The sequence below is a fragment of the Oryx dammah genome, unplaced genomic scaffold (genome assembly GCF_014754425.2).
Source record: "Oryx dammah isolate SB20612 unplaced genomic scaffold, SCBI_Odam_1.1 HiC_scaffold_7, whole genome shotgun sequence".
NCBI lineage: Eukaryota > Metazoa > Chordata > Mammalia > Artiodactyla > Bovidae > Oryx > Oryx dammah.
The window spans coordinates 35,847,778-35,871,336 of NW_024070191.1; the positions used below are offsets into that span (position 1 = coordinate 35,847,778).

Consider the following 23,559-nt stretch of genomic DNA (forward strand, 5'->3'; position numbering starts at 1 on the left):
AACGAGTCTGGTGTGGGAGGCTTTCCCGGGATCCGCGGGTTTTGGTCCAGGCTCCCGCAGGAGGCTTACCGGAGCTCTCTGCAGTGCGGGCTCACACAAGCATCGGACAATAAGTCTGACGCTGGTGTTGCCCCTACTCACACGTAAAGCACGTGATGCATTCGGTAACTCATCATTATACACAGATGGTGTGTATCCTACCCCCACCCCATCATCTTACATAACCCCATCATCTGAAGTTTTGACTTAAGAATCAAAACCCGACTTCCCCTCCTAGGGAGAGGATTGAAGACAGGTCCAACGCCTTACGTCAGGAACCCAGGTCTTCCCAGAGAAACCCCACTGCCTTATAATCCCGGGGCACCCAGATCCCCACCTCCACACCGAAGCTCCGCTCGGGCTTCCTTCTCGTCCCGCTCACTCCAGGTTCCTTTTACTGGCTGGCGGTGCAAGCCCCGCCCCTGGCCCCGCTCCTAACCACGCCTCCACCCATAGGGCTCCGACGATGCCTCTAGTCCCGCCCCGGAACCGCCCCCAGATCGTGACGTCACGCAGGCGCCGCGCGACGCGCCCCCTGTCAGAGGCGGCCATTGTTCAGCCGGTCGCGGTGGCTTTGCCGCTGCTGGGCTGGTCCTGCCCCCTCGGCGAGTCCCGGCGTCTCCTCAGAGCTGGGAGAGGGGGCTGTCCTGGGCAGTGAGCTCTCCGTGGTTCTCGGGCGCGGGCCGCCATGAGCAAACGGAAGGCGCCGCAGGAGACTCTCAACGGGGGTATCACCGACATGCTCACAGGTTAGTCCGGCGGGCGCCGCCGTCTTTCTCCTTTGCTGCCTCCCCGCCGCCTTCCCTTCCTTCCCTGCCGTCCTGACAGCCCAGGAGGAGTCGGCCGCTCGCAGCGCCGGGTCTTCGGTGCCGGCCTTCGCTCCGCCGCCGGTGGCCGGTTGTTAGCGCTGCTGGGGACCCTCGAGTGCGCTTGGGCTGCCTTGACCTGGTGTGCCCGCGGGGGATCGCTGGTGCCTTAAGAGGTTGTTAATGCCTCCTTCTAGGAAAGTCGGTTCTTGTTTGTTTACTCGTGGCTCTTGTTCACCCGGACCTCTTGTTGCCTTTTCAGAACTCGCAAACTTTGAGAAGAACGTGAACCAGGCTATCCACAAATACAATGCCTACAGGTGGGACGGTGCAAGCGTTCTCTGGTAGCATGCGTTCTGGGATATGTGGCAGTTGACGGGGCTGAGGGTCCCCGTGGATATTTGAAACATCTGCAGAAGGAGAAAAGAAAAAAAAAAAGCAAGAACTGAGGGTATTGACTCTGGTGGCACCTTCCTGCGATATTTCGGGGAGAGCTCTGTAGGATCCGTTTTGATTGGTTCCCAGTTCTGATTGAAAATAGGTTAACCCCATCAACAAATGTAAATTACTGAAAATGTAGTTTGATTTCAGGCCCTGATGAAAGACAGTGAGGCCTGTGTTGTGAAATGGATGTGGGCCAAGGGAATGTGTTCCATCTGGTTGGTCAGTGGGTGTTCTGTCAATTTTTGGATCCCTTCCTTGTCCATTTCACCAGGGCCCTTATCCCGGCCATTAATGCCCCATCCATCTGCTTCTGCACCCTTAACCTGGAAGCATGTCCAGTCCCAACTCTTAAGAGCAACAAAGCAGTCGTCTTCACTTTCCTCAGTCCTTGAGCTAGCACCTTTCTCTTTTCTCCACTTTACAGTTAACCTTGAAGAATCTGTGCTCCTTCTCTTGTTTTCTACATCCCCAGCCATTCTTTATCTCATTGCACTGTCATTTCCTTCCTGCCGTTTCACCCACATCGCATCTTACTGAGCTCTCGGTGACGTTCTCCTTGACCTCCACAATGGCGCAACGTTCTGTTCTTTCTTACCTTTTAATGCCCTTAACCTTTTTTTCTCACTTCTGTAGTTTGCAGTCTTACCGTTCTTGGCTTTGAATACCAGTCCGTAACTCCAAATCTGTTGTTCACAGAAATTTTCTCCAGGTTTTCAAGCCTATGTTACCTTTGTCTCTTCCCTTTCAAAGCTAAACTCATCTTCCTTCTTTCCTTCCCACTCAACATAACTAAAAACTGTTTACACTCCCTTTCTTTACCTCTTGTGAATTTCTAGATAAAGTAATTATACTGTAGTCCACACATTTGATGATCTGAAAATTAGGTATCCAACCCTATATTCTGTTTGAGTCTTAGCAGGTTCAGAATGGAGGTGTTTGGTCTTGAAGGAGCCCAAAGTGAAAGATAAGTGAGAGAAGGAACAATCTAGAGAAAGGAAACAAAATGAGCCAGGGCATTGAGACATGAGGGGTATTTCATTTTCTAGGGAGTCAGTAATTCAGTTTGTTTACGGGATATAGTCTGAGTGGGAAATAAGTCTGGAAAAGCAGGTGATGCCTTACACCCCTGAAGGCTCCTCCCCACCCCTCAGTTCCCATACATATTTCTTTTGATGTGGCCAAAGTATTCTCTTGAAAAATAGTTACCTGATCTTGTCATTCTCCCACATTAAATAATTAAATGTTTTCTCTTTCCTTTGATAAAGCCCTAAAGCGTCATACATACAAAAGGCCTTTCATGATTTAACCCTTCTTCCCTTTCAGGCTTTGTGTCATAGGGCCAATTATGTGGAACTATTTGTCTTTGCTGAAACAATTTCATCCACAGATTGCGCTCAACCTACCTTTCCAGACTCATTATCAGTAATACGCTAATAGAGAAGTCAGAAGAAATCTAGATCTAAAGGTTACATGTGCTAGAATAGAATGAAAAACGAAGGTCCAAAGACTATCCAGTATTTATGCTTCAGACTTAGAAGCGCTGCTCTGTATGGGCATCAGTGCTTATCTACATTTAGCATTGAAATTATAGACAGGATACCATCAGAGAGCTCCCAGGGTGGACCCAGTCTGTCACCCGATTACTGAACGGGGTGTATGTAGAGATGGCAAGGATCCCAAGTCAGTGCTTTAAGTGGAACTGAAACGGGAGCAGTGAAAAAACAACTGGTACCTGGACACGGGGATACAGCTTTAAGCCATGAATTTTAAAATAACCATCCATAAGCCAGTTTAGTATGTACTACATATGAATATTAGTTTGAATATTACTAGCTGCACATTTTTTATGAAAGATTATTATGAACAGTTTCTAAAAACTAGCTATTTTAAAGGCTTCCCTGGTGGCTCAGCTGGTAAAGAAACCACCTGCTATGCGGGAGACCTGGGTTTGATCCCTGGGTTGGGAAGATCCCCTGGAGAAGGGAGAGGCTACCCACTCCAGTTTTCTGGCCTAGAGAATTCCATGGACTGTGTAGTCCGTGGGGTTGGCAAAGAGTGGGACACAACTGAGCGACTTTCATTTTGCTTCACCTCTGGTGGCTCAGACGGTAAAGAATCTGCCTGCAATGTGGGAGACCTGGGTTCGATACCTGGGTTGAGAAGATCGCCTGGAACAGGGCATGGCAACCCACTCCAGTATTCTTGCCTGGAGAATCCCCATGGACAGAGGAGCCTGGCGGACTACAGTCCATGGGGTCGCAAAGAGTTGGACACAACTGAGTGACTTTGCACACGGCGCATAAATGTATATATGTGTGTATAGAGTCAGACACGACGGAGCAACTAAGTATAGGACAGCACAAATATTTTAAAAAGGCTCAGTGACATTTTCCACTTAATCCCCAAAAGGAAAGACTGCTGGCTTCCTAGATCACCCTAGTTTTACATATACGATTAAATTTTTGTTATTCTCAAGTGTGAGGATCTTCAGGATACTTCCTTTTAAAAGTTAGAGATGTGGATGATCTGTCAGCTCGTTGAGCTTTTTAAGTTCTACACAGATGTGGGAAATTAGTTATCTTGGTGAAAGTTTAAGCTGCTTATTTGCTTGTATGTATAAGAAAAATTAACTGCCTCACTGGATTTCTAACTGGTTTTCCTTTTTTTTCCCCCTTATAGAAAAGCAGCATCTGTGATAGCAAAGTACCCACACAAAATAAAGAGTGGAGCGGAAGCTAAGAAACTGGTAAGTTTAGTGAGCAAGTTGATCGAAGAGTTCACACATGTACCAGTTTGGTGGTTTCCCACAAAACGAAATTTGCCTCTGAAACTGCCCTTGACCCAAACAGGCAAATTTCAGTGCTTTCTTGGAATAATATTAATGCTATCTCCGGCCTACTTTTTCACACTCCGAGTGTGTTTATTGGAGAAGGGGGTGGGTTAAAAAGTTTTTTAATAGATGTAATTACAGTTTACCTTGCCATGTATGCGTGTGTTCGTTTTCACATTGATTTTCAGCTTGAGAGTTGGTCCTTAAGAAGAGCGTGGTGACAGATTGGTACTGGCGCATCTGCTCACTCGCTATTCCTTCTGATGCCCATGTATAGGGATTTCTGTGAGTTAGAGTTACTCTTCCCAAGGAGCTCTTACTTACTAATAATAAGCTCATGAGTAAGCCCCTTTGCATAGTATGACATTTAGCCCTGTTCTCTGTAATTTCCATGAAACCCTGTAACCTGGTAGTGTCACAGTTTCTAGAGGTTTACCTGCATTTCTTGGTAATTTGCATTAACATCACTCGCTAACAGTATCTTAGGGAAGTCTTTGTATTGATAAAAGATTGTAAGTTCCTCAAGATTAAGGACCATATCTTATGCATTTGTTGTTAAAAATGCCAAACGGACATGACTTTTTGAGAAGTTGAGGTTCTGATAGCTGCCACCTTCTTTTATTCTTTACCTACCTGTGTAGGTCTCACAAAAGCCCTCTAGAATTTAGGTATTAGTATCTGACTGTCCTTAATTTTCTCATGAGAGCCTGTAGAGTGTGACCTATAACTCTCTTCTATTTTCACTTTTCAGAGTTATAATATTAGCATCAATCTAATACATCTTATGATTGAGTGACAGACCCACATTAATTATGTGTCACATGTTCACCTTTTGTTTATTACTCACAAGTTATGCTCGGGGGTTTTAAATCCTTTGTGCCACTAACAGTTCTCAACTTCAGTAAATCCTCCCCACAGAGACTAGCCTAACACGTTTTAAATACCTTGGACTTTAATTCTGAGTTTCTCTCTTGGTGAATTGACTCAGTTTTACCACTTGTGCTTCCCTTTTATCACTTTGAATTTCTTTCTTTATGGTAATTGCAGATAGCCTGCTCATTTGTTAGAGGCAAACTTTTGACAAGTTCTGCTGCATCTCATCCCAAATCTGAGCTCATGGTATATCTCTAACAAAAATGTAGAAATATCCAAAATTCCTTTTGCATAAGACTGGATTTTCACTGTTAATTTAAAAAGCACAGACCTACTCTCTGGCGCATGTGAGTGCTTCTCAGTAATCTAGAAACTTGAAATTTCCAGAATGAGAGTTTTGCCTTTTGTTCCTTAATATTAGGTTTAGAAAGTAGCTTAGGCCAAAAGTGCTTCAGATCTGTATGTATCTTTTGCTTTAGGAGATGAGAAACGCAAGCAGTTTCCCCTTTTTGTTCTACTTCTTTTATTCACTCCTACCTATATTTGCTATTTTCAGAGCTTGACTATGCATTCAGTGGTCTTTGGACACTTATTTAAACATTAAATCAATTAAGAATATAGAAGGGTGAATTTCAGACTAAGAGTAGGAAATAACTGGCACATGTTATATTTGTTGAACACTTAACTAAAAAGGACCAATAAACATGAAGAAAAGTTCAATGTCACTAGTACATCAAAGTTGCAAATTCAATTATATAGTGCCCACCAAATTAGCAAGTACACAGTGTGGACAACAGTGTGCAGAGAAAGACACTCATTTATTGCTGATCGAAGTGTTGGTTATTTATAGCTTTTCTGAAGGATAATGAGGCAGAATGTTGGCAAAACGTGTGTGTGTGTTTTGTCCCAGCAGTTCCACTTTGAGCAGTTCATCCTGAGGAAACCAGTAGAGAGATATTTATACAAGGATTCACTAGCTCATAAATTTTGAGCATCTGTATGCCAGGTATTCATCCAGGTGCTAGAGATAAAGCAGTGAAAAGATAGAATCTCTGCTGTCTTAGAGCTTATATTCTAGAGCAGTGCTATGCAGTATATATTTACTGAACGTGAGTCACATTTAACTAGTGAGCTCTCATTGCTGTTGAGTCGGTAAGTCGTGTCCAACTCTTTGTGACCCCATAGACTGTAGCCCACCAGGCTCCTTTCTCCATGGAATTTTCCAGGCGAGAATACTGGAGTAGGTTGCCATTTCCTTCTCTAGGGGATCTTCCCGACGCAGGAATTGAACTTGGAACTCCTGCATTGGCAGGCAGATTCTTTACCACTGTGACACCAGGGAAGCCCAGTGAGCTCTTAAAATGTGGCTAATATGACTGAGGAATTTATAGTTTTGATTACTGTGAACTTAAGTAGTCACATGGAGCTGGTCACTGTCACACTGGCCTGTGCAGGTTACAGCATTGGTTCTCAAAGTGTGGTACCCAGACCAGCAGCCTCTGCATTGCCTGGGAACTTGTTAGAAATGCAGTCTGTTGCATCAGAAACTCTAGGGCAGGACATGGCATGCTGTTTTAACACCTTCCCCAGGTTGTGCTGGGGTATGCAGAAGCTTGAGAAAGCTTCCTCTATTCCAGAGGAAGTCCACAACAGCATTGTTATAATATCAGAAATTGGAACCGTCCAAATGTTCTCCTGTAGGGCATTTTTAAGTAAATTATGATACGTTCATACAGTGAAACACTATGAAGTCATTAAAGTGGTTGTAGTTATATTTATTTATTGGTATGTGAATTTGTTCATGATGTAGTTTTAAGTCAAAGCACTTTACAAAGCAGTGTGATTCTATTTTTGTAAGAAAGAAGTAGGTATATATACACACATATATATACGCTTGTATATATACATACACAGGTAACTTTCCATGTCTGTGTATGTGTATGTATGTGTATATACTGATTGCAAAAAAGTCAGTATATAGCAGATGTTAAGTGGCAAGATTATAGTTTATTTTAATTTTCAGAGTGATGAAATTAACAAATGATACTAATATTTTTCTTTATTCAGCTCTGTAGTTTCTAATTTTTCTACAATAAAAGTAAATTTTTAAAAAAGCAAGAGTCATTTAAAATTGTCTTATTAGGGCTTTTCACTTGGCAGTCATTTAAGCATTTTGTCTTTGGGAGAATATATTTTTTTACTGGTGCTCAGTTACCTGTGTCCTTTGGAAAATGATCATGTAATGGTCATTGTTTTTTTGTTTCTCATTTTTTACTTTATCTTCTAGTGATTTGGTAAGCATTATATTTATGTGACTTTTGTATTTTTTATTTTCTATGTAGCCTGGAGTAGGAACAAAAATTGCTGAAAAAATTGATGAGTTTTTAGCTACTGGAAAATTGCGTAAACTGGAAAAGGTAAAATTTTTACTTATTTGTTTATTTGATAATTAGGACAACTATTGTGTAGCACCATTGCAGAGTAGGTGATATCATCCCCCTCCATGAGACTCAGTAGGTTAAGGAAGGAGCAGTTTATGGCTCTCTAAGTGTCCTGTATTTTAAATTTTAAATATCGCTCCTCTAAAATGTTCACTTATTTTATGTGACATTTAAGAGACTGTTAGCCTCTGTAATAGGATTATTTCTTTATTTTCATTACCAGTTAGAAGGGAGATATAAACTTAAACTAAGTGATTGTTATCTTTTAGAGTTTTTATCCTTAAATCTTCCCAAGCATTTTTTATGGTTTTATTTTATTCTGGTGATAGTAATTGTATCACTTCTGGACTTTTATGAATAAGTCTTTAAAAAATATTGGATGAGTGAGAAATGAGCCATCTTCATCTGCTTTCTTACTCACTTGTAACCACTGAGGTTATACATGAATACTTCTGCATGGGTTATTCAGGCAAATGTAATGGCCCTTAATAAGTCTCTTAGCAGACTAGTGTATTTCTAGTAAGATTGTTTGAGTCTTCAAAGCATTCCTAAATCGTTAGACTTTTTTTTTTTCCCTTAAAGATTCGGCAGGATGATACGAGTTCATCCATCAATTTCCTGACTCGAGTTAGTGGCATTGGGTAAGAATTCTTTTTTAAGCAGATAGGGTTGGTTTAATTTTTTGTGTGTCAGCCGAACTAAAGAAGTCGCTGTTTCTCTTTAAAACCTGTGTCTTTCCATCTCTGTGCCTCTGCCCACGCACTTCGCTCTTCCATACTTTATATGTTTGAAGCTGGTTCTTCAGTTGCTGCCTCGACTCTAAGAGTGCCATTCAAGGCACCTGTCAGCTCCCTGATGAATCCAGTTTCTGGCTGAGTCCCCAGCCAGAAATACTCTTTCCTTCCTCTGAGCTCTGTTAGCACTTCTTCTGTGGGCGTATTATCACTCCCTCCAAATTATGTCTCTTCTGCCTCTCTGGTCATATTTATCTTAAACATTTAAAATGCCTTTTTTTTCCCTATAGCACAGTGCATATGAGTTTGGAACAAGCAGTCAAGTATTTCTTAATGGAGGCACCTTTATCTTAAATTTAACACCAAAATGTTAAGATTAACACCAAAATGTTAGGACTGCAGCACTTTACTTAACTATTGTCTTGATAGATTGAGGCATAGGTATATGATGATTGTTTCTTAATGGCAACATTTTCGGTAAAAGTTATTTTAAAATATTTTAAATTCTTAAACCTAGTATATAGAAAAGGCCCCCAAACAATTATCGATATAAAAGGTTAACATTTGTTTTACAGAGCGTCTGTTACATCGTTCTCCTTCCAGGCAAGAAAGCTGAGTTCGGAAACTGAGATGGCTGTGGCAGGGTCAGAATCAGGGCCCAGGCCGCCGAGCTTTCAATTCAGATACATTATTCCTGTGCCATGTTGGCTTTCCACTGTGATTATCAGGTTCTGTGCCTTACAGTTTCTGTACCAAGGCTCTTTGTCATTAAAATCTCAGTTTGTTTATCATCTGAGAGGCCTTCCCTCATCACCCAATCTAAAGAAGACCAGCCACTCTGTCATGGTACCCTATTCTAATTCATCTACCTGGTATTTTCTTTGTTTATGTATCTACTTATTGTCTCTCTCTACCCACTGGAGTGTCAATAGGTAAGAGCAGGGCCCTTACTTGTCTTATTCCTGCAGTAGTTTCAGCACCTAGAGGAGTGAAGTCACTCAGTCGTGTCCGACTCTTTGCGATCTGACCCACAATAAGCCCTTATTAAATCTCATTTGCAAGAATGAATAGTTTTCAAGGGCCTGTATGTCTGGTTTATGAGTAAAGTACATAGGCATTATGACCTCTAGCTGCTTGGACGTCTTTTTCATGTCTAAGTTCATGACTGTCTTCCTAGATGAAGGCTTCAAGGATTTGAACATTACCAAAGTAACCACTTTGGGCTTTTGGGCTTCCCTGGTAGCTCAGCTGGTAAAGAATCTGCCTGCAGTGCAGGAGACTCCAATTCAATTCCTGGTTTGGGAAGATCCCCTGGAGAAGGATAGGCTACCTACTCCAGTATTCTTGGGCTTCCCTGGTGGCTCAGCTGGTAAAAAATCCGCCTGCAATGTGGGAGACCTGGGTTGGGAAGATCCCCTGGAGAAGGGAATGGCTACCCACCCCAGTATTCTGACCTGGAGGATTCCACGGACTGTATAGTCCAAGGGGTCGCCAAGAGGTGGACACGACTGAGCGACTTTCACAAAGTAACCACACAATAGTTGAGCAGCTCTTTTTTAGCTCACCAGTAACTTTTATGTTTGACAAGAGACAACATTACTGGTTATTTGTTATAAGGATCCTGAGTTTCACTTGATATTGAGATGGTGTTTTTCTTTCTTTGTAGTCCATCTGCCGCAAGGAAGTTTGTAGATGAAGGAATTAAGACATTAGAAGGTGAGTCTGAACAATTGGTCACTAATTTCAGGTCAGATATGGTCCCGAAGGACTGGTGATGCTGTAACAAACTGAAACTTGAAAAAAAACCTTTCTCAGTTAGTAGACACGAATGACGTGCGTGCTCAGTCCTCAGTCCTGTCTGACTCCGCGGCCTCATGCACTGCAGCCTGCCAGGTTCCTCTGTCCATGGAATTTTCCAGGCAAGAATACTGGAGTAGGTTGTCATTTCCTGCTGCAGGGAGATATGAATGATAAGGTTTTCTTTTTAACTATACAGTAAAGAGTCGATGTAAAGTGTAGTTTATATTCCCATTTTAACTGTGTTTTGTTCTATAATTCAGAAGAAAATCAAGAAGAGCAAGGGGAGGCATCTCCGTTTAAAGATGGTAACTTCACTTGCAGATTTTTAGATGATTTTAATTGCTTTTGTTTCTTTAATAAAATTTTAGACCATTGAAATCCTGTACATTCAGCCTTTAAGCCAAGTCATGTATATTGAGAAAAATTCTGTTAAGGGGCTTGCAATTCTTATTGAAGGAATTTTTGCTTTCAAAGAAGTGATAAAAATAGAAGTCAAGAAATTGTAAGACATTTTCCTTAAACCTAATATAGCAATCTTTTAAACATCATCTGTCTCTTCATGCTTTCAAGGGTATGTACGATATTGATTCGTTACAGCCCATCCCTGGCATTTGGGGATTAATATTTATGGGCTCAACTATTTATAAGCAACCCTAATGATGAAGTGGACAGAGATTTGGGGAGACTGACCTGGGATTGCATCCAGCTTCCACCAGTTTCTTAGAATAGATGACTGTGAAGCTCCAGGTTCCCAGCTACAAAATAGTTTCATAGTATCTCATGTGATTTAATGCAGTAATGTCTGTAAAAACTTAGCAAAGTGCTTGGTACCTAAAAATAATAACTGACTCTTAAAAGATATGACTAATTAGTCATAGTATTAAGTTAAGAATTTGTGTGAATCTCATAGCTAAGAGTGAACTTGTTCTATACTTGCATCTCATGGAGGGTTAGTGCTTTTCTGCGTGTGGCATATATCATTTGTCTGAATAAAATATTGGTTAAGGAGGCCAAGAGTTTGTTCCTCAGAGGTATTCAGTTGCGTTACGTAGGAGTGTCAAGGATCTGCAGTGATGGTTTTAGATTAGTTCACTGGTCACAGATGCGTAATGTAATAGCTGTTGGATCTCTCTCTATATGTATAACAAACTCAATATTTCTGTTGCATTTTCAGTCATATACTTAATTTTTTGTGTGCACAAAACGATGATAAACATTACATGCTCAGTGGGTCATAAAGGTGCTTATCTTTCTCTATTTTATATCTCCAGAGAGACTTTGTGAGCATCAGGTGACCATCTTGTTGTTGTTGTTCAGTTGGGAAGCTGTGTCCGACTCTTTGTGACCTCTTGGGTTGTAGCTCCCTGGGCTCCTCTGTCCATGGGATTTCACAGGCAAGAATACTGGAGTGGGTAGCCATTCCAAGATCTCCAGGAGATCTTCCGGACTCAGGGGTTAACCCCTGTTTCCTGCATTGGCAGTCAGATTCTTTACCACTGAGCCCCCAGGAAAGCCCAGGAGCGACCATAGGCATTGCTTCTGAATCATACTTATCCTCTCATTTCTTTAACAAGGCTCATGCCTGTGCTCGTACCCACGAAGGGACCATCCAGATGGATCTGAGTCACTTTCAATTTAAGACATGACAGTTTTTCTGATGAAAAAATGACAATAATACGGCTCCTTTCAACAGAATTTTTAGCACAGTGGCTGCACAAATCAGTACACAGAGTATTAACTCACTGAAAGAGTGAATGAACAAATGAACAGTATGAATGACTTTCTGTGGCTGCTGTTAATTATAAATTAAGCAATATAAGTCCTTAGAAAGGTGGTGGCCACCACTGGTGACTCAGCGGTAAAGAATCCACCTGCCAATGCAGGAGACATGGGTTCAATTCCTGGTCCAGGAAGATTCCCTGGAGGAAGAAATGGCAACCCACTCCAGTATTCTTGCCAGGAAAACCCTCAAAAAGAGTTGGACCCAACTTAGCGACTGGACAATAATGGAAGGTCCTTACAAGGCTGCTTTTTGCTGTACTCAGTGAAAGTTTGTATGCTCTTGGTATGTTTTATGGACTGTTTTGTATAACTATAATTGAAATTCTGTCTCAGTAAATAAAAATGATTATGAAATCAACTGTTAGGTTTTACTACATTGACTTGAAGTCACCTTTATCAAGTCCTTAGTATCTGAAAGTTTTTTTCATTGTCTTTTCAAAGTCATTCCAGTGTTTCTCTAGGTAGTCCTTTGAAGAAAGGATCACTGAATTTAGCATTTTTCCCCCAAAATTGGAAAATGTTTTTTTCCCCAGAAATTAGCACCTTAACTTTATTTATCTTCTATACAGATCTCAGAAAAAATGAAGATAAATTGAACCATCATCAACGAGTTGGGCTAAAGTAAGATAGCAAATTTTCTTTTGACACTTGAAGTGTAAAAGTAAAAACATTTATAGCCATTCATCTGTACCCCATAAGTCTTCAGACTTAGCTAAACACAAATCATTTTACTGTTCAAAAACGTTAAGGTTGTTGCATACTCCTGTAGAGGGTATCCTTGTATTCATTCACACGTGGTGTGTGTGTGTGTGTGTGTGTGTGTGTGTGTGTGTGTGTGTGTGTGTTTGGTTCCCTCATTCCCTTGACTTTGGCTGAGAGCGTCCTCCTAAAATACACAGAATGGGGGGTGTCAGTCGGTCAGGGTGTTTGTCTCTTGCACGCATTGTTGCAGGCACTGCACTCAGCAGAGGTTAGGGTACAAACAGCCTCATTGTAGCTCTCAAGAGTTTTAGTCTCCCTGAGAAGATGGGCCATGACTGTAAAACACTTAATTGTTTAAAAAAGGAATAGGAGAAATACCCCAAACACCTAAATAACAGAATAGGAATAACTAGTAGACATGTCATCGGGCAGCATGGGTAATGTCTTTGTCAAGTGTGAAATACAGACCCCCCCCTTTCTAACTATTTAGAGCACGCAGTACATCAGCCATCTCTACCCTAAGCTTATATCTGCTCTGATCTTGTATTGTCTTGTGGGCCATTCAGTCCTAATAACTTTCTGAACTTGCCTGATGATGCCTTAGCACAATATTTGAAAATTTATCCTGACCTTCCAAAACTTCAAATCAGTGAGACATCAGGATGGTGTGGGTCCCACTCTCCTTGCATATACAGTAAATGGACATCTTCTGAAGAACTTGCTTGTTGTGAGAATTGGTTTTGAACAGTTTATTTATCATTCTTGGATGTTACTTAATAAAGAATTTGCCTGCCAGTGCAGGAGATGTGGGTTTGATCCCTGGTCCGGAAAGATCTCTTGGAAAAGGAGTTGGTAACCCACTCAGTTGGAATGCCAACTCATTCAGTTATTTTTGCCTGGAAAATCCCATGGACAGACGAGCCTGGGGTCCATGAGGTTGCAAAGAGTCGGACACAACTTAGTGACTGAACAACAATGTTTTAATAACATTATTGAAATATCATTTCATATACCATATACTTTACCCATTTAAAGGTATACAAGTCAATGAGTTTTTGAAGTATATTCCCAGAGTTGTACAACCATCACTATAGTCAATTTTAGAGCATTTTTATTATCCCCAGAAAAGCCCGAATCCATTAGTGGTCACTCCCCATTTCTCCCTAGCTGCCCTTCCTTCCCCCAGCCCCTGGAACCACTGTTCTACTTTCTGTGTCTAATAGATTTGGCTATTCTGGATATTTCATGTAAATGAAATAATATAATATTTGGCCTTTTGTGACTGACTTTCACTTAGCATAATGTTGTCTCAGTTTATCCATATTGTAGGATCATATTTTAAAATATTTATACAAGTATTTTTCAGGATTTAAAAGCAGTAAATTGCAATCCCTGAATTTGCTGGTAGGGAGCTGTCTAACTTGAATCCATACTAAAATATATGTATTTACTCTTGAAATGTGAAGCTTATTTAAAATGAATTTGAATGGAATATCTGCAATATCAGTAAGTGTGACACTTTACGGGTTTTGATCCAAGTTAAGGAGTAAACCTTTCCTCACACTGCCTCCCCCCACCCCGTGCAATTTTACTCTTAATGAATTTTCGTCTTCATTTTTTAAATATCTGCTTGTATAAAGATGCTCGATAAGGTAAACAATTTAATGTTAAGATTTAAATTTTACAAAAAATCTTTTGTCTACTTATTCTATCTTTATAGATATTTTGAGGACTTTGAGAAAAGAATTCCTCGTGAAGAAATGTTACAAATGCAAGTAAGAGTGCCCTGAATTATATTCTTTAGTTAGAATTGAGAATGTCACTTGGTGAAAAGCCATTTTTAGAATACTAACTTAATTTTTCTTCTATTAGGATATTGTACTAAGTGAAGTTAAAAAAGTGGATTCTGAATACATTGCTACAGTCTGTGGCAGTTTCAGAAGAGGTAACACACTTCCTAATCTTAGGTTGTTTATGCCTTGATGTTAAAGCTGGCTAATGCATGCAGAAAACATGGATTAAAAAGATGTAACTTGTGTTACTTCATAGGTTTGCTAAGACCTTGTAGTATTAACTAAGTTTATGAGTAAATTAGAGGAATATATGAGTAAATTCGGAGAAGGCAATGGCACCCCACTCCAGTACTCTTGCCTGGAAAATCCCCCGGATGGAGGAGCCTGGTGGGCTGCAGTCCATGGAGTCACTAAGAGTCAGACACAACTGAGTGACTTCACTTTCACTTTTCACTTTGACGCATTGGAGAAGGAAATGGCAACCCACTCCAGTGTTCTTGCCTGGAGAATCCCAGGGACAGGGGAGCCTGGTGGGCTGCCATCTCTGGGGTCACATAGAGTTGGACACGACTGAAGCAACTTAGCAGCAGCAGCAGCATGAGTAAATTAGAGGAAGTTCATCCTGATTTTATGATAGGATGGGGTTTTTTCCTGCTGTTTTGGTTTCTGGGCTGCGTTGGGTCTTCATTGCTGCACATGGCTTTCGCTGGTTGCGGCGAGTGGCAGCCACTCCCAGTGGTGAGCAGGCTTCTTGTTGCAGTGTTTTTTCTTGTCCCAGAGCACAGGCTCTAGGCATGCAGGCTCAGTGGTTGTAGCACACGGGCTAAGTTGTTCTATGGCCTGTGGGATCTTCCCAGACCAGGATCAAACCCATGTCCCTTGCATTGGCAGGCGAACTCTTAACCACTGGACCACTGGGGAAGTCAGTCCAGCATGGGCTTTTTTGATGACCAGTTTTAATAAAATTTATAACATAATTTTATTATAATATTATAAAGAACCTGCCTGCCAGTGCAAGAGACATAAGAAACATGGGTTTGATCCCTGGCTCAGGAAGATCCCCTGGAGGAGGGCATGGCAGTCTACTCTACTATTCTTGCCTGGAGAATCCCATGGACAGAGAAGGGCAGGCTACATACAGTCCATAGGGTCACAAGGAGTCGGACACAACTGAAGTGACTTAGCACTCACATAACATAATTTTAGGTGTATCAAATACTAGTAGTTGTTGTCTGGCTAGATGCTAGTGAAGCTGTGGGCAGGTTTTTTGCTTCTTGTTTTACTTTAATTTTCAAAGTTTTCTATAATGAATTAAAGTTTAATGACTCAGGAACACCAGTTTAAAACCAGAACAACCAGATTCTTTGCATCTTGATTTACTCTGTGAATATGAGCAAAGTAAGAACCACTCAATCCAAAATTTTGGAAGGGTAACCTAAAATTTAAAATTGTTATTTTTGATCAGTGTGTCTTAACTCATTGTGACCCCATGGAATGTAGCACATCAGGCTTCCCTGTCCTTCACCATCTCCTAGAGCTTGCCCAAACTCACGTCCATTGAATTCGGTGATGCCATCCAACTATCTCATCCTCAATCCCCTTCTCCTCCTGCCCTCAATATTTCCCAGCATCAGGATCTTCTCTAGTGAGTCCGCTCTTCACATCAGGTGGCCAAAGTATTGGAGCTTCAGCTTCAGCATCAGTCTTTCCAATGAATATTCAGGGCTAATTTCCTTTAAGATTGACTGGTTTGATCTCCTTGCAGTCCAAGGGATTCTCAAGAGTCTTTTCGAACACCATGGTTCAAAAGCATCAATTCTTTGGTGCTCAGCCTTCTTTATGATCCAACCTAGTTTACCCCTATTATCTTACAAAGTTGAAAAGGAAAAACTTTATATAAACTTTGGAATAGATGTCCGACTAAATCCATGGCCACCTCTAGAGTTCTGGTTAGGAAGTGGTAATAGGCTGTCAAGAATTCTGGGAAGCTGCTCAGATAGTCTAGGATTCTTATCTATGACACCATAATAGTAATGGTTAACAGTATTCTTTAAATGAATGCATTAGTAAGAATTGAAGTGAATTTTCTGATTAATACAGGGTTATATTATTGAGAGTCTTAGACATTTATTTAGTGTTCATAGATGTATTTTAAAGCTATATTTAAATATTGTTTTTATCATTATTGAGTAATTTCTTAGCTGCATTTTTAATAACATAACTGATTTTATACAATGCGTATCTAATGTCAGTTACTGTTGTTATCTGAGATTCTGTTGTTTACATCAATAAACCTGAATACTTGGACAGAAAGTTGACCTCTTTTAACTAATTCTGAATGTGAAACACAGTGAAATAGAAAGTTAGGCAATAAGTTAAGGCTCTTCTATGTGTCATCACCTCAGTTCAATATTTGCCTCACTGCTACGTTTACAAGGGGAACCCCATACATGATTTTTGCTGTTATAGGTGCAGAGTCCAGTGGTGACATGGATGTCCTTCTCACCCATCCAAGCTTTACCTCTGAGTCAGCCAAACAGGTACCTCTGAACTTATAGGCAAAGGTGATCAGTCTTAACACAGCAATGAATATCATTTTCTAAGAGATAGTTGGATATTTTCAGAATGAGTTTTTGTTTTAATTTTTCTGAAAGTCAGGTACTGATTGAATTCTATGAAAGACAAAAAGTTAATTGTTGAAAGGAATGCATATTGTTTTTCCACAGAAAACTGACAGAACAGCCTAAGATTTGAAAAAGATAAAATTTAGTAAGATACTTCCAGAGTTATTTATTACCTAGCATAGATACTTTAGAAATATCCAGTAAAATATTCAGGCTTTAACATAGAAGTATTTTGCTATTTAAAATATTGTATTAAGAAACTTTACCTCTATTAGGAGACCCATGAAGGCAAATGTTTTTTATTTTGGAATATATACCTTTTAAAGATAAGCAGGTAACTTTTTTTTATGAAACAGGTAAAGACAAATGATGTCTGTTTGGAGGTGTCAAGGTATTCGTGAAAAGCAGTGGTTTCATTTGATAAGGTGAATTTTCTGTTAGAAAAAAAAGTGGTCAGAGCATAGGAAAACTAGGCATTTATGCAGAGAGCATCGGAAAACTCATGTTAAAAACGCTTTCTTGTTCTAACAGGGTAATTGCTTTTTTTTTTTTTCTTATCTCTGATTATGATTCTACAGCCCAAACTGTTACATCGTGTTGTGGAGCAGTTACAAAAGGTCCGTTTTATTACAGACACTCTGTCAAAGGGTGAAACAAAGTTCATGGTGAGTATTCGCTTGAGTTAACACATTTGAAGAACAAGTGTGGTGACCAGTAACTGTTCTGAGTGTGACCTCACTGTAGCTTAGTGTCCGTCAGTAAATAGGACATTCTGGACCTTAGAGGGGATATATTCTCTAATCTGAGAATGTTTTAATAAAGAGTCATTCAAAATTCCCCACTTGTAAATAATCTGTGCCATTGGAATAGGTGGTGGTAGTGGTTGTTCAGTCGCTAAGTTGTGACTCTTTGAAGCCCTATGGTCTGCAGCACACCAGGCTTCCCTGTCCTTCGATATCTCCCTTATTTTGCTCAAAATCGTGTCCATTGAGTCACTGATACCATCCAACCATCTCATCCTCTGTCACCCTCTTCTCCTCCTGCCTTCAGTCTTTCCCAGCATCAGGGTGTTTTCCAGTGAGTCGGGTCTTCGCATCAGGTGGCCAAAGCATTGGAGCTTCAGCTTCAACACAAGTCCTTTCAAAGAGTATTCAGGGTTGATTTCCTTTAGGATTGACTGGCTGGATCTCCTTGCTGTCCAAGGGACTTTCAAGAGTCTTCTCCAGCACCACAGTTAGAAAGCATCAGTTCTTCAGTGCTCAGCCTTCTTTATGGTCCAATTCTCAAATCTGTACATGGCTACTGGAAAAAGCCATGACTTTAACTATATGGACCTTTGTCAGCAAAGTAATGTCTCAGCTTTTTAATATAGTGTCTAGGTTTGTCATAGCTTTTTCTTCCAAGGAGCAAGCATCTTTTAATTTCATGGCTGCAGCCACCAACCACAGTGATTTTGGAGCCCAAGAAAATAGTATCTGCCACTTTTTCCACTTTTTCCTCATCTATTTGCCATGAAGTGATGGGACCAGATGCCATGATCTTAGTTTTTTGAATATTGATTCTTAAGCCAGCTTTTTCACTCTCTTCTTTCACCCTCATCAAGATAATGGAATAGGTAATTAGGCATAATCTGCTCTTTTTAAAATATCCATAATGACTTTGACACATTATGTTTTTTCCCTAAAATAGCAAATATTCTTTGACTCAGAATGTATTAATAATTGAGATTAGAATTGTCTGAAGAGTATTATCTGTGACAGCACGAAAGAAGAAAGGCATTAGGGTCAGTGATGGAACGTCCAGGGAAAGAGCCATGCGGTGTGAGATGGTAGGTGGGGAGCAGCGCCTGCAGAGCATCACGGAGAAACTGGGAGGCAGGGAGAAATCTTAGGGCTAAGGTGACAGACCACCTTCATCTGCTGCTCCCTTAAATATGGCATGTGGACCCTGTCTTCTCCATGCTCCCTTTTTTGTGAGCTGTGCAACTGAAAGGAAAGAGCCTGTACTTCTGGAGCGTGGATTAGGCTAAAGTTAGCAAGAGTCTCAGTGTGTAGATTCGACAGTCTTAGCTGAAAGTCGAAGGTGGTTGAGACAGAAAATTGAAATGCCACGTCATTTAGAAACTAGACCGTGGTTGCCAGGGCCTGGGCAGGGTGGCAGGGAGGTGGGAGGGAGTGCTCCGTGGGGACAGTGTCGGCTGCAGACGATGATACAGTTCTGGAGATGAATGGTGGTGATGGTTACACCGTGTGAATGTGCTCTGTGCTGTTGAACTACATACTTTAAAATGGTCCATCTTGTGTAATTTAATCACATGTGCAGAAAATGTTGTTAAGTTCGTGTGATTTTAATGGGCTATGAGAGTGTATTGTCTAAGTTGGCCACACTTAATCAATATTTTCAAAAGAACTTTGGGAAAGGTAAAAATAAAAATCCCAATCAGTTTTAGGGAATTAAATTTTTATCAACTCTCCTGAGTCTGTCAGGTTTTGTGCTTTTAACTCTGTGTCCAAAAGTGTATGCACCCAAGATATTAATAAAAATAGGGTTTGTATGTGCCCTATGAACATTCTTTGGGATTTGGTTTGTCTTTAATTCCCTCAAAATGAATGTGCACAAATCTTATACTTAAAGAACATTCAGTCAGATAAAACTCTAAAAGTAATATGTGCTGGACAAGTTTGGGTTTTTTTGTTTTGTTTTTAAGTAGTAAGAAAGTGTACTGGTATGCCTGCGCATATTTGGGGAACTCTTGTGGCCTAAGTGGCTTCCTGCAATAGTCATGTTTGTGAAAGGCAGTGAGCTATCTCCTGGGGAACTGCACCAGCTGTTTTCAGAATGAGCCACCAGGAAGGTGTTTATTTCAGTAAAAAAAGCAGAAGCTTTTTTTTTACAGTCTGAACAGCATTCTGCTGTGCCCAAAGAGACCCAGAGGGAAGACCAGCAGAGGCTGTAGTAATCCGGCTAGCAAGAATACAAGGACAAATTACAAGCTGGCGGGCTGGGTGTAACCTGTGAAGGCAGGTGGGCAGCCAAGTACGTGAATGCTGGGAGTTGCTGGTGGTAGTGGAATTCCTAGTAGCTTCTCAAAGAGAATCCTTTGCTAGGAAGGTCATGGGCAGCCAAACCCCAGTGCTGCTGCAGGGTTAGCCACGTCAGCCTTTACAGAACCTGTGCTGTATGAGAGGCAGGGCCACTCCCCCATCCTGGAGTATGGGCTGGAGCGGTGGGAATCTTGGCTCTCTCTTGCCTTCCTGTCCTCGTATATACCTGGCAGCACATGTACAGACTTGCTAGAAAGGGAATCCTCCCAAACCGATTCCCAGAAGAAAACAGGTTGAGAAATAAGAAAGCAGGTTTTTTTTTGTTTGCTTTTAAAGTATAGAAGACTTTAATGACCGTAAGATCAAGAGACTAGGGCCTTTTTGTTGTGACATAAGCGTCCATCTAAGTGGGTTTGTGTATAAAGTTCAGGCAGTGGACATGTGCTTCCTGTATTTACTGAAGCTTAGAAAAGGCTACGTGTGAGCCTGCTGTCTTGACATTTGTCGTTCATATTTGTTAGGATGAGAAGCACTCCCCGTCAACTTTGAACTCGTTTTGTTGTGGAGGCAGTAAGAAGTGGTTTGTATCTGGTGGCCAAGATGGGGGTGGGTGTTAGCGTGCTGCCTTGTGGTCAGTAGATCTGGGTACAGAGGTTGTAAGGTCTGAGCTCCATTGCCAGTTCTTTGCACAATGTTGGCAAATTGCTTTACTCCTGTAAGGCTTTAATTTTCTTATCTATAAAATTATATCCTTGCCCTCTGTCAAAGGACTCTGCACACAGGTGATATTTAGGCCATATATGTGGAAACTTTGAAGCGTCTGTACCAATATCTTTTGAAGATACTGAATCTTTGAAGAGTTGTGCAGACTGTTATACTAGGATAACATATAATAATAATATAAAAATAGTGTGTTTCTGTTTGGAAATAGATCAATGAGAGGAAGGCAGTCGTCTAGAAGGTATAACATTGGGAACAGAAGAAGGGATGGACAGAGGGTGGTGCTGTGAAAAAACAAAGTGGGGAGAAGGGCTATTGGTCAGACAAGAGACTGTATTCAGTCGGTTCACCAAACACAGTGTGTAGCATCACAGCGTTCTAGGCTCTGCCCCGGGAGCAAGGGATAGATCAGTGAATTTGAGTGCTACTTTTATTTGATGGGCGTGGAAGGGACTGCTTGTCCACAGTGAGTATATTAAGTAGGTGAGTTGCATAGCAGGTTAAGATAATAAGTGTGTGCTCAGTCACTTCAGTCGTGTCAGACTCTTTGCAACCCCGTGGACTGTAGCCCACCAGGCCCCTCTCTCCATGAGATTCTTCAGGCAAGAATACTGGTGTGGGTTGCCCTGTCCTCCTCCAGGGGATCTTCCTGACCCAGGGATCCAACCCAGGTGTCGTACACCTCCTGCATTGGCAGGCAGGTTCTTTACTGCTAGTACCATCTAGGGAGTTCAGGAGAAGGTATTAAATAAGATGACCTTACTGAGATGACACCCAGGGAGAGGCTTGAGGTGAGGGAGTTAGCCCAGCAAATCTCTGGGGGAAGGATGGCAGGCAGGAGTCAGGGCAGTGACTCTGGGCACAGAACATTAGTGAAGATCACCAAAGAAGTTTTAAGATCTCTGGGTTTCTGAAAGGAAATTGGCTGCAAAATGAATTCAGCTTATGAAGTAGAATAAACTCCACTCTATATTGATCCAGTTGATTTCAGAATATCTTGTTGCTATAATCACTGACTAAATAGTTTGAAAGATACAACCTTCTCTATGTTTTTAAAGTTATCTTTAAAACATGAATTCCTTTAAATTAATAGTAATGAAACCTTAAGAAAGTCAGGGTTATTCCAGATCTTCTTGTGGACTCATGGTCTTTAGTTAATTCAACTATTCTTCCTGTGCATATAATAACATTTGGAAGAAAAACCAATTTCCTCTGCATTTAGATACCTTTCTATATAGATGAGTACCACTCATATCTTAGCGTTTTTCTGCAGGTTTGGCCTCAGAAGATGATTTTCTGTGATCACAGTGAGGATTTCAGGGGACAATAGGAGAAACCTCGGCCACAGAGAGGAATGGAGGAGGCTTTATTTCAGAGTCAGCATGAAGCTACCTTATTGAAATGCCAAACAAAACTAATCCACTCACTCTAATAAAGACTTTACAGTGATACAGAGAAATTCTTTAACACCAGCACTTCAGAAAAAGTGCAGGAAATGAAATTTAGCCTTGAGGAAAGGAACAAAGCCACTAGGTGAATCCTGTTACTGATGTGACAGATAGCAAGATCATTGCCCATGGCACTCAAACCTCCATATCAGCAAGGTAATACCTCATGGTAATTCCATCTGAGTTGTGTTAGTGCCTGAGAAGGTAGGTTTCATATTTGAAGATAAACAGGATTCGTTAATCTCTCAGCCAGAGGAGTTGCTAAAGAAAATAACCATTTTAGATTTTGATTTTTATGTGTTGCTGAGTGAAACGTACGGCTTTTAGTGACGTGTGTACCAGCTCGACTGCCCTTCAGAACCGGAAGCTTGTAACTTGTGTATTTTTCTCGGAATGTGGCGTGTTTGAAGCTTTAAATTTGAAAAATGGCAATGTTTTTCTTTTTTACATATTTTACATATGGGTTGTTGCCCAGCCCATAAACTTTCCCCATTTTTCTGGAAAAGGAAAAGATAACAAAACAGACCTTGATAATTGTTGTTTAAAAACTACCGAAGTATAAGGAAACTCTCCCATAGAGAAGGAATAAAACGGTCCTCTATCTTTTAATTTTTTTCTTAATTGTACTCTCTCTGTCTTCTCTAATTTCTGGATGATATCTCCAACTTCCAATTCTTCTATAATATTTTTTATTTTGATTTAAATCCTTTCCTAGAGTTTTCTTTTTCTGTAGAATTCTGTCCTTGTATCATGGATAAAATATCTGTAATCTGAGAAGATTACTGGTAGCTTTTGTGTGTGTTTTCGTCTTCCTGAATAATCCTGGTTTCTTCTAAGTTGCTTGTTTCCGTTTGTTCTGGTCTTTCGTGCTTTCCTTGATTATTTTCTTGTTTAGAGTCACAGAAGAGCCAGATGACACATCACCTGCTGTTCCCTGTGCTCTTTAGTAATCACGAAGTATTACAGTACAGGGGGTAATAATATAGACCAGAGAAAAGTTACCTTACAGGTTTTCACAGTGCTAAAACCACCTCCGTTTAAAGCAGAAGTAAATTCACACTTAACAATATTTGACTAGAATTAAGCCGGAAGTTTTTAAAAAAATCTTTACACGTTATTTTAAATATCCATTTTAGGGTGTTTGTCAGCTTCCCAGTAAAAACGATGAAAAGGAATATCCACACAGGAGAATAGATATCAGGTATTGTTCAAAATTTGTTGCTGACCTATTAACTACTCCTTTCTTTTCTCCTTCCCCCCCCGCCCCCCACCCCGGGTATATCTTGGAATTTGCATAAATATCCAGGATTCCTTTTCATTCTGCAGTCCCATGCTACTGCTAAGTCATTTTAGTCATCTCCAACTCTTTGTGGCTCTATGGACTGTAGCCCGCCAGGCTTCTCTGTCCATGGGATTCTCCAGGCAAGAATAATGGAGTGGGTTGCCGTTTCCTTCTCCGGGGGATCTTCCTGACCCCGT

General features: G+C 40.9%; 1 protein-coding gene across 2 annotated transcripts in view; it reads left to right on the forward strand.

Annotated features, from left to right (window-relative positions):
- The first annotated feature begins 552 nt into the window (after positions 1 to 552).
- POLB (DNA polymerase beta) overlaps positions 553 to 23,559 on the forward strand; it is a 34,703-nt gene continuing 11,696 nt past the window's right edge. The window contains exons 1-12 of one of the 2 annotated variants that reach the window (XM_040243251.1): positions 553 to 788; positions 1,108 to 1,165; positions 3,969 to 4,035; positions 7,335 to 7,409; positions 8,016 to 8,074; positions 9,834 to 9,883; positions 12,319 to 12,370; positions 14,172 to 14,226; positions 14,324 to 14,396; positions 16,714 to 16,784; positions 17,447 to 17,533; positions 23,217 to 23,286. In XM_040243251.1, the coding sequence (XP_040099185.1) occupies positions 728 to 788; positions 1,108 to 1,165; positions 3,969 to 4,035; positions 7,335 to 7,409; positions 8,016 to 8,074; positions 9,834 to 9,883; positions 12,319 to 12,370; positions 14,172 to 14,226; positions 14,324 to 14,396; positions 16,714 to 16,784; positions 17,447 to 17,533; positions 23,217 to 23,286 (778 nt within the window). In that variant the 5' untranslated portion in view covers positions 553 to 727. Of the gene's footprint in view, positions 789 to 1,107; positions 1,166 to 3,968; positions 4,036 to 7,334; positions 7,410 to 8,015; positions 8,075 to 9,833; positions 9,884 to 12,318; positions 12,371 to 14,171; positions 14,227 to 14,323; positions 14,397 to 16,713; positions 16,785 to 17,446; positions 17,534 to 23,216; positions 23,287 to 23,559 lie in introns of those variants that run through there. The other variant, XR_005721531.1, reaches the window with a different exon arrangement.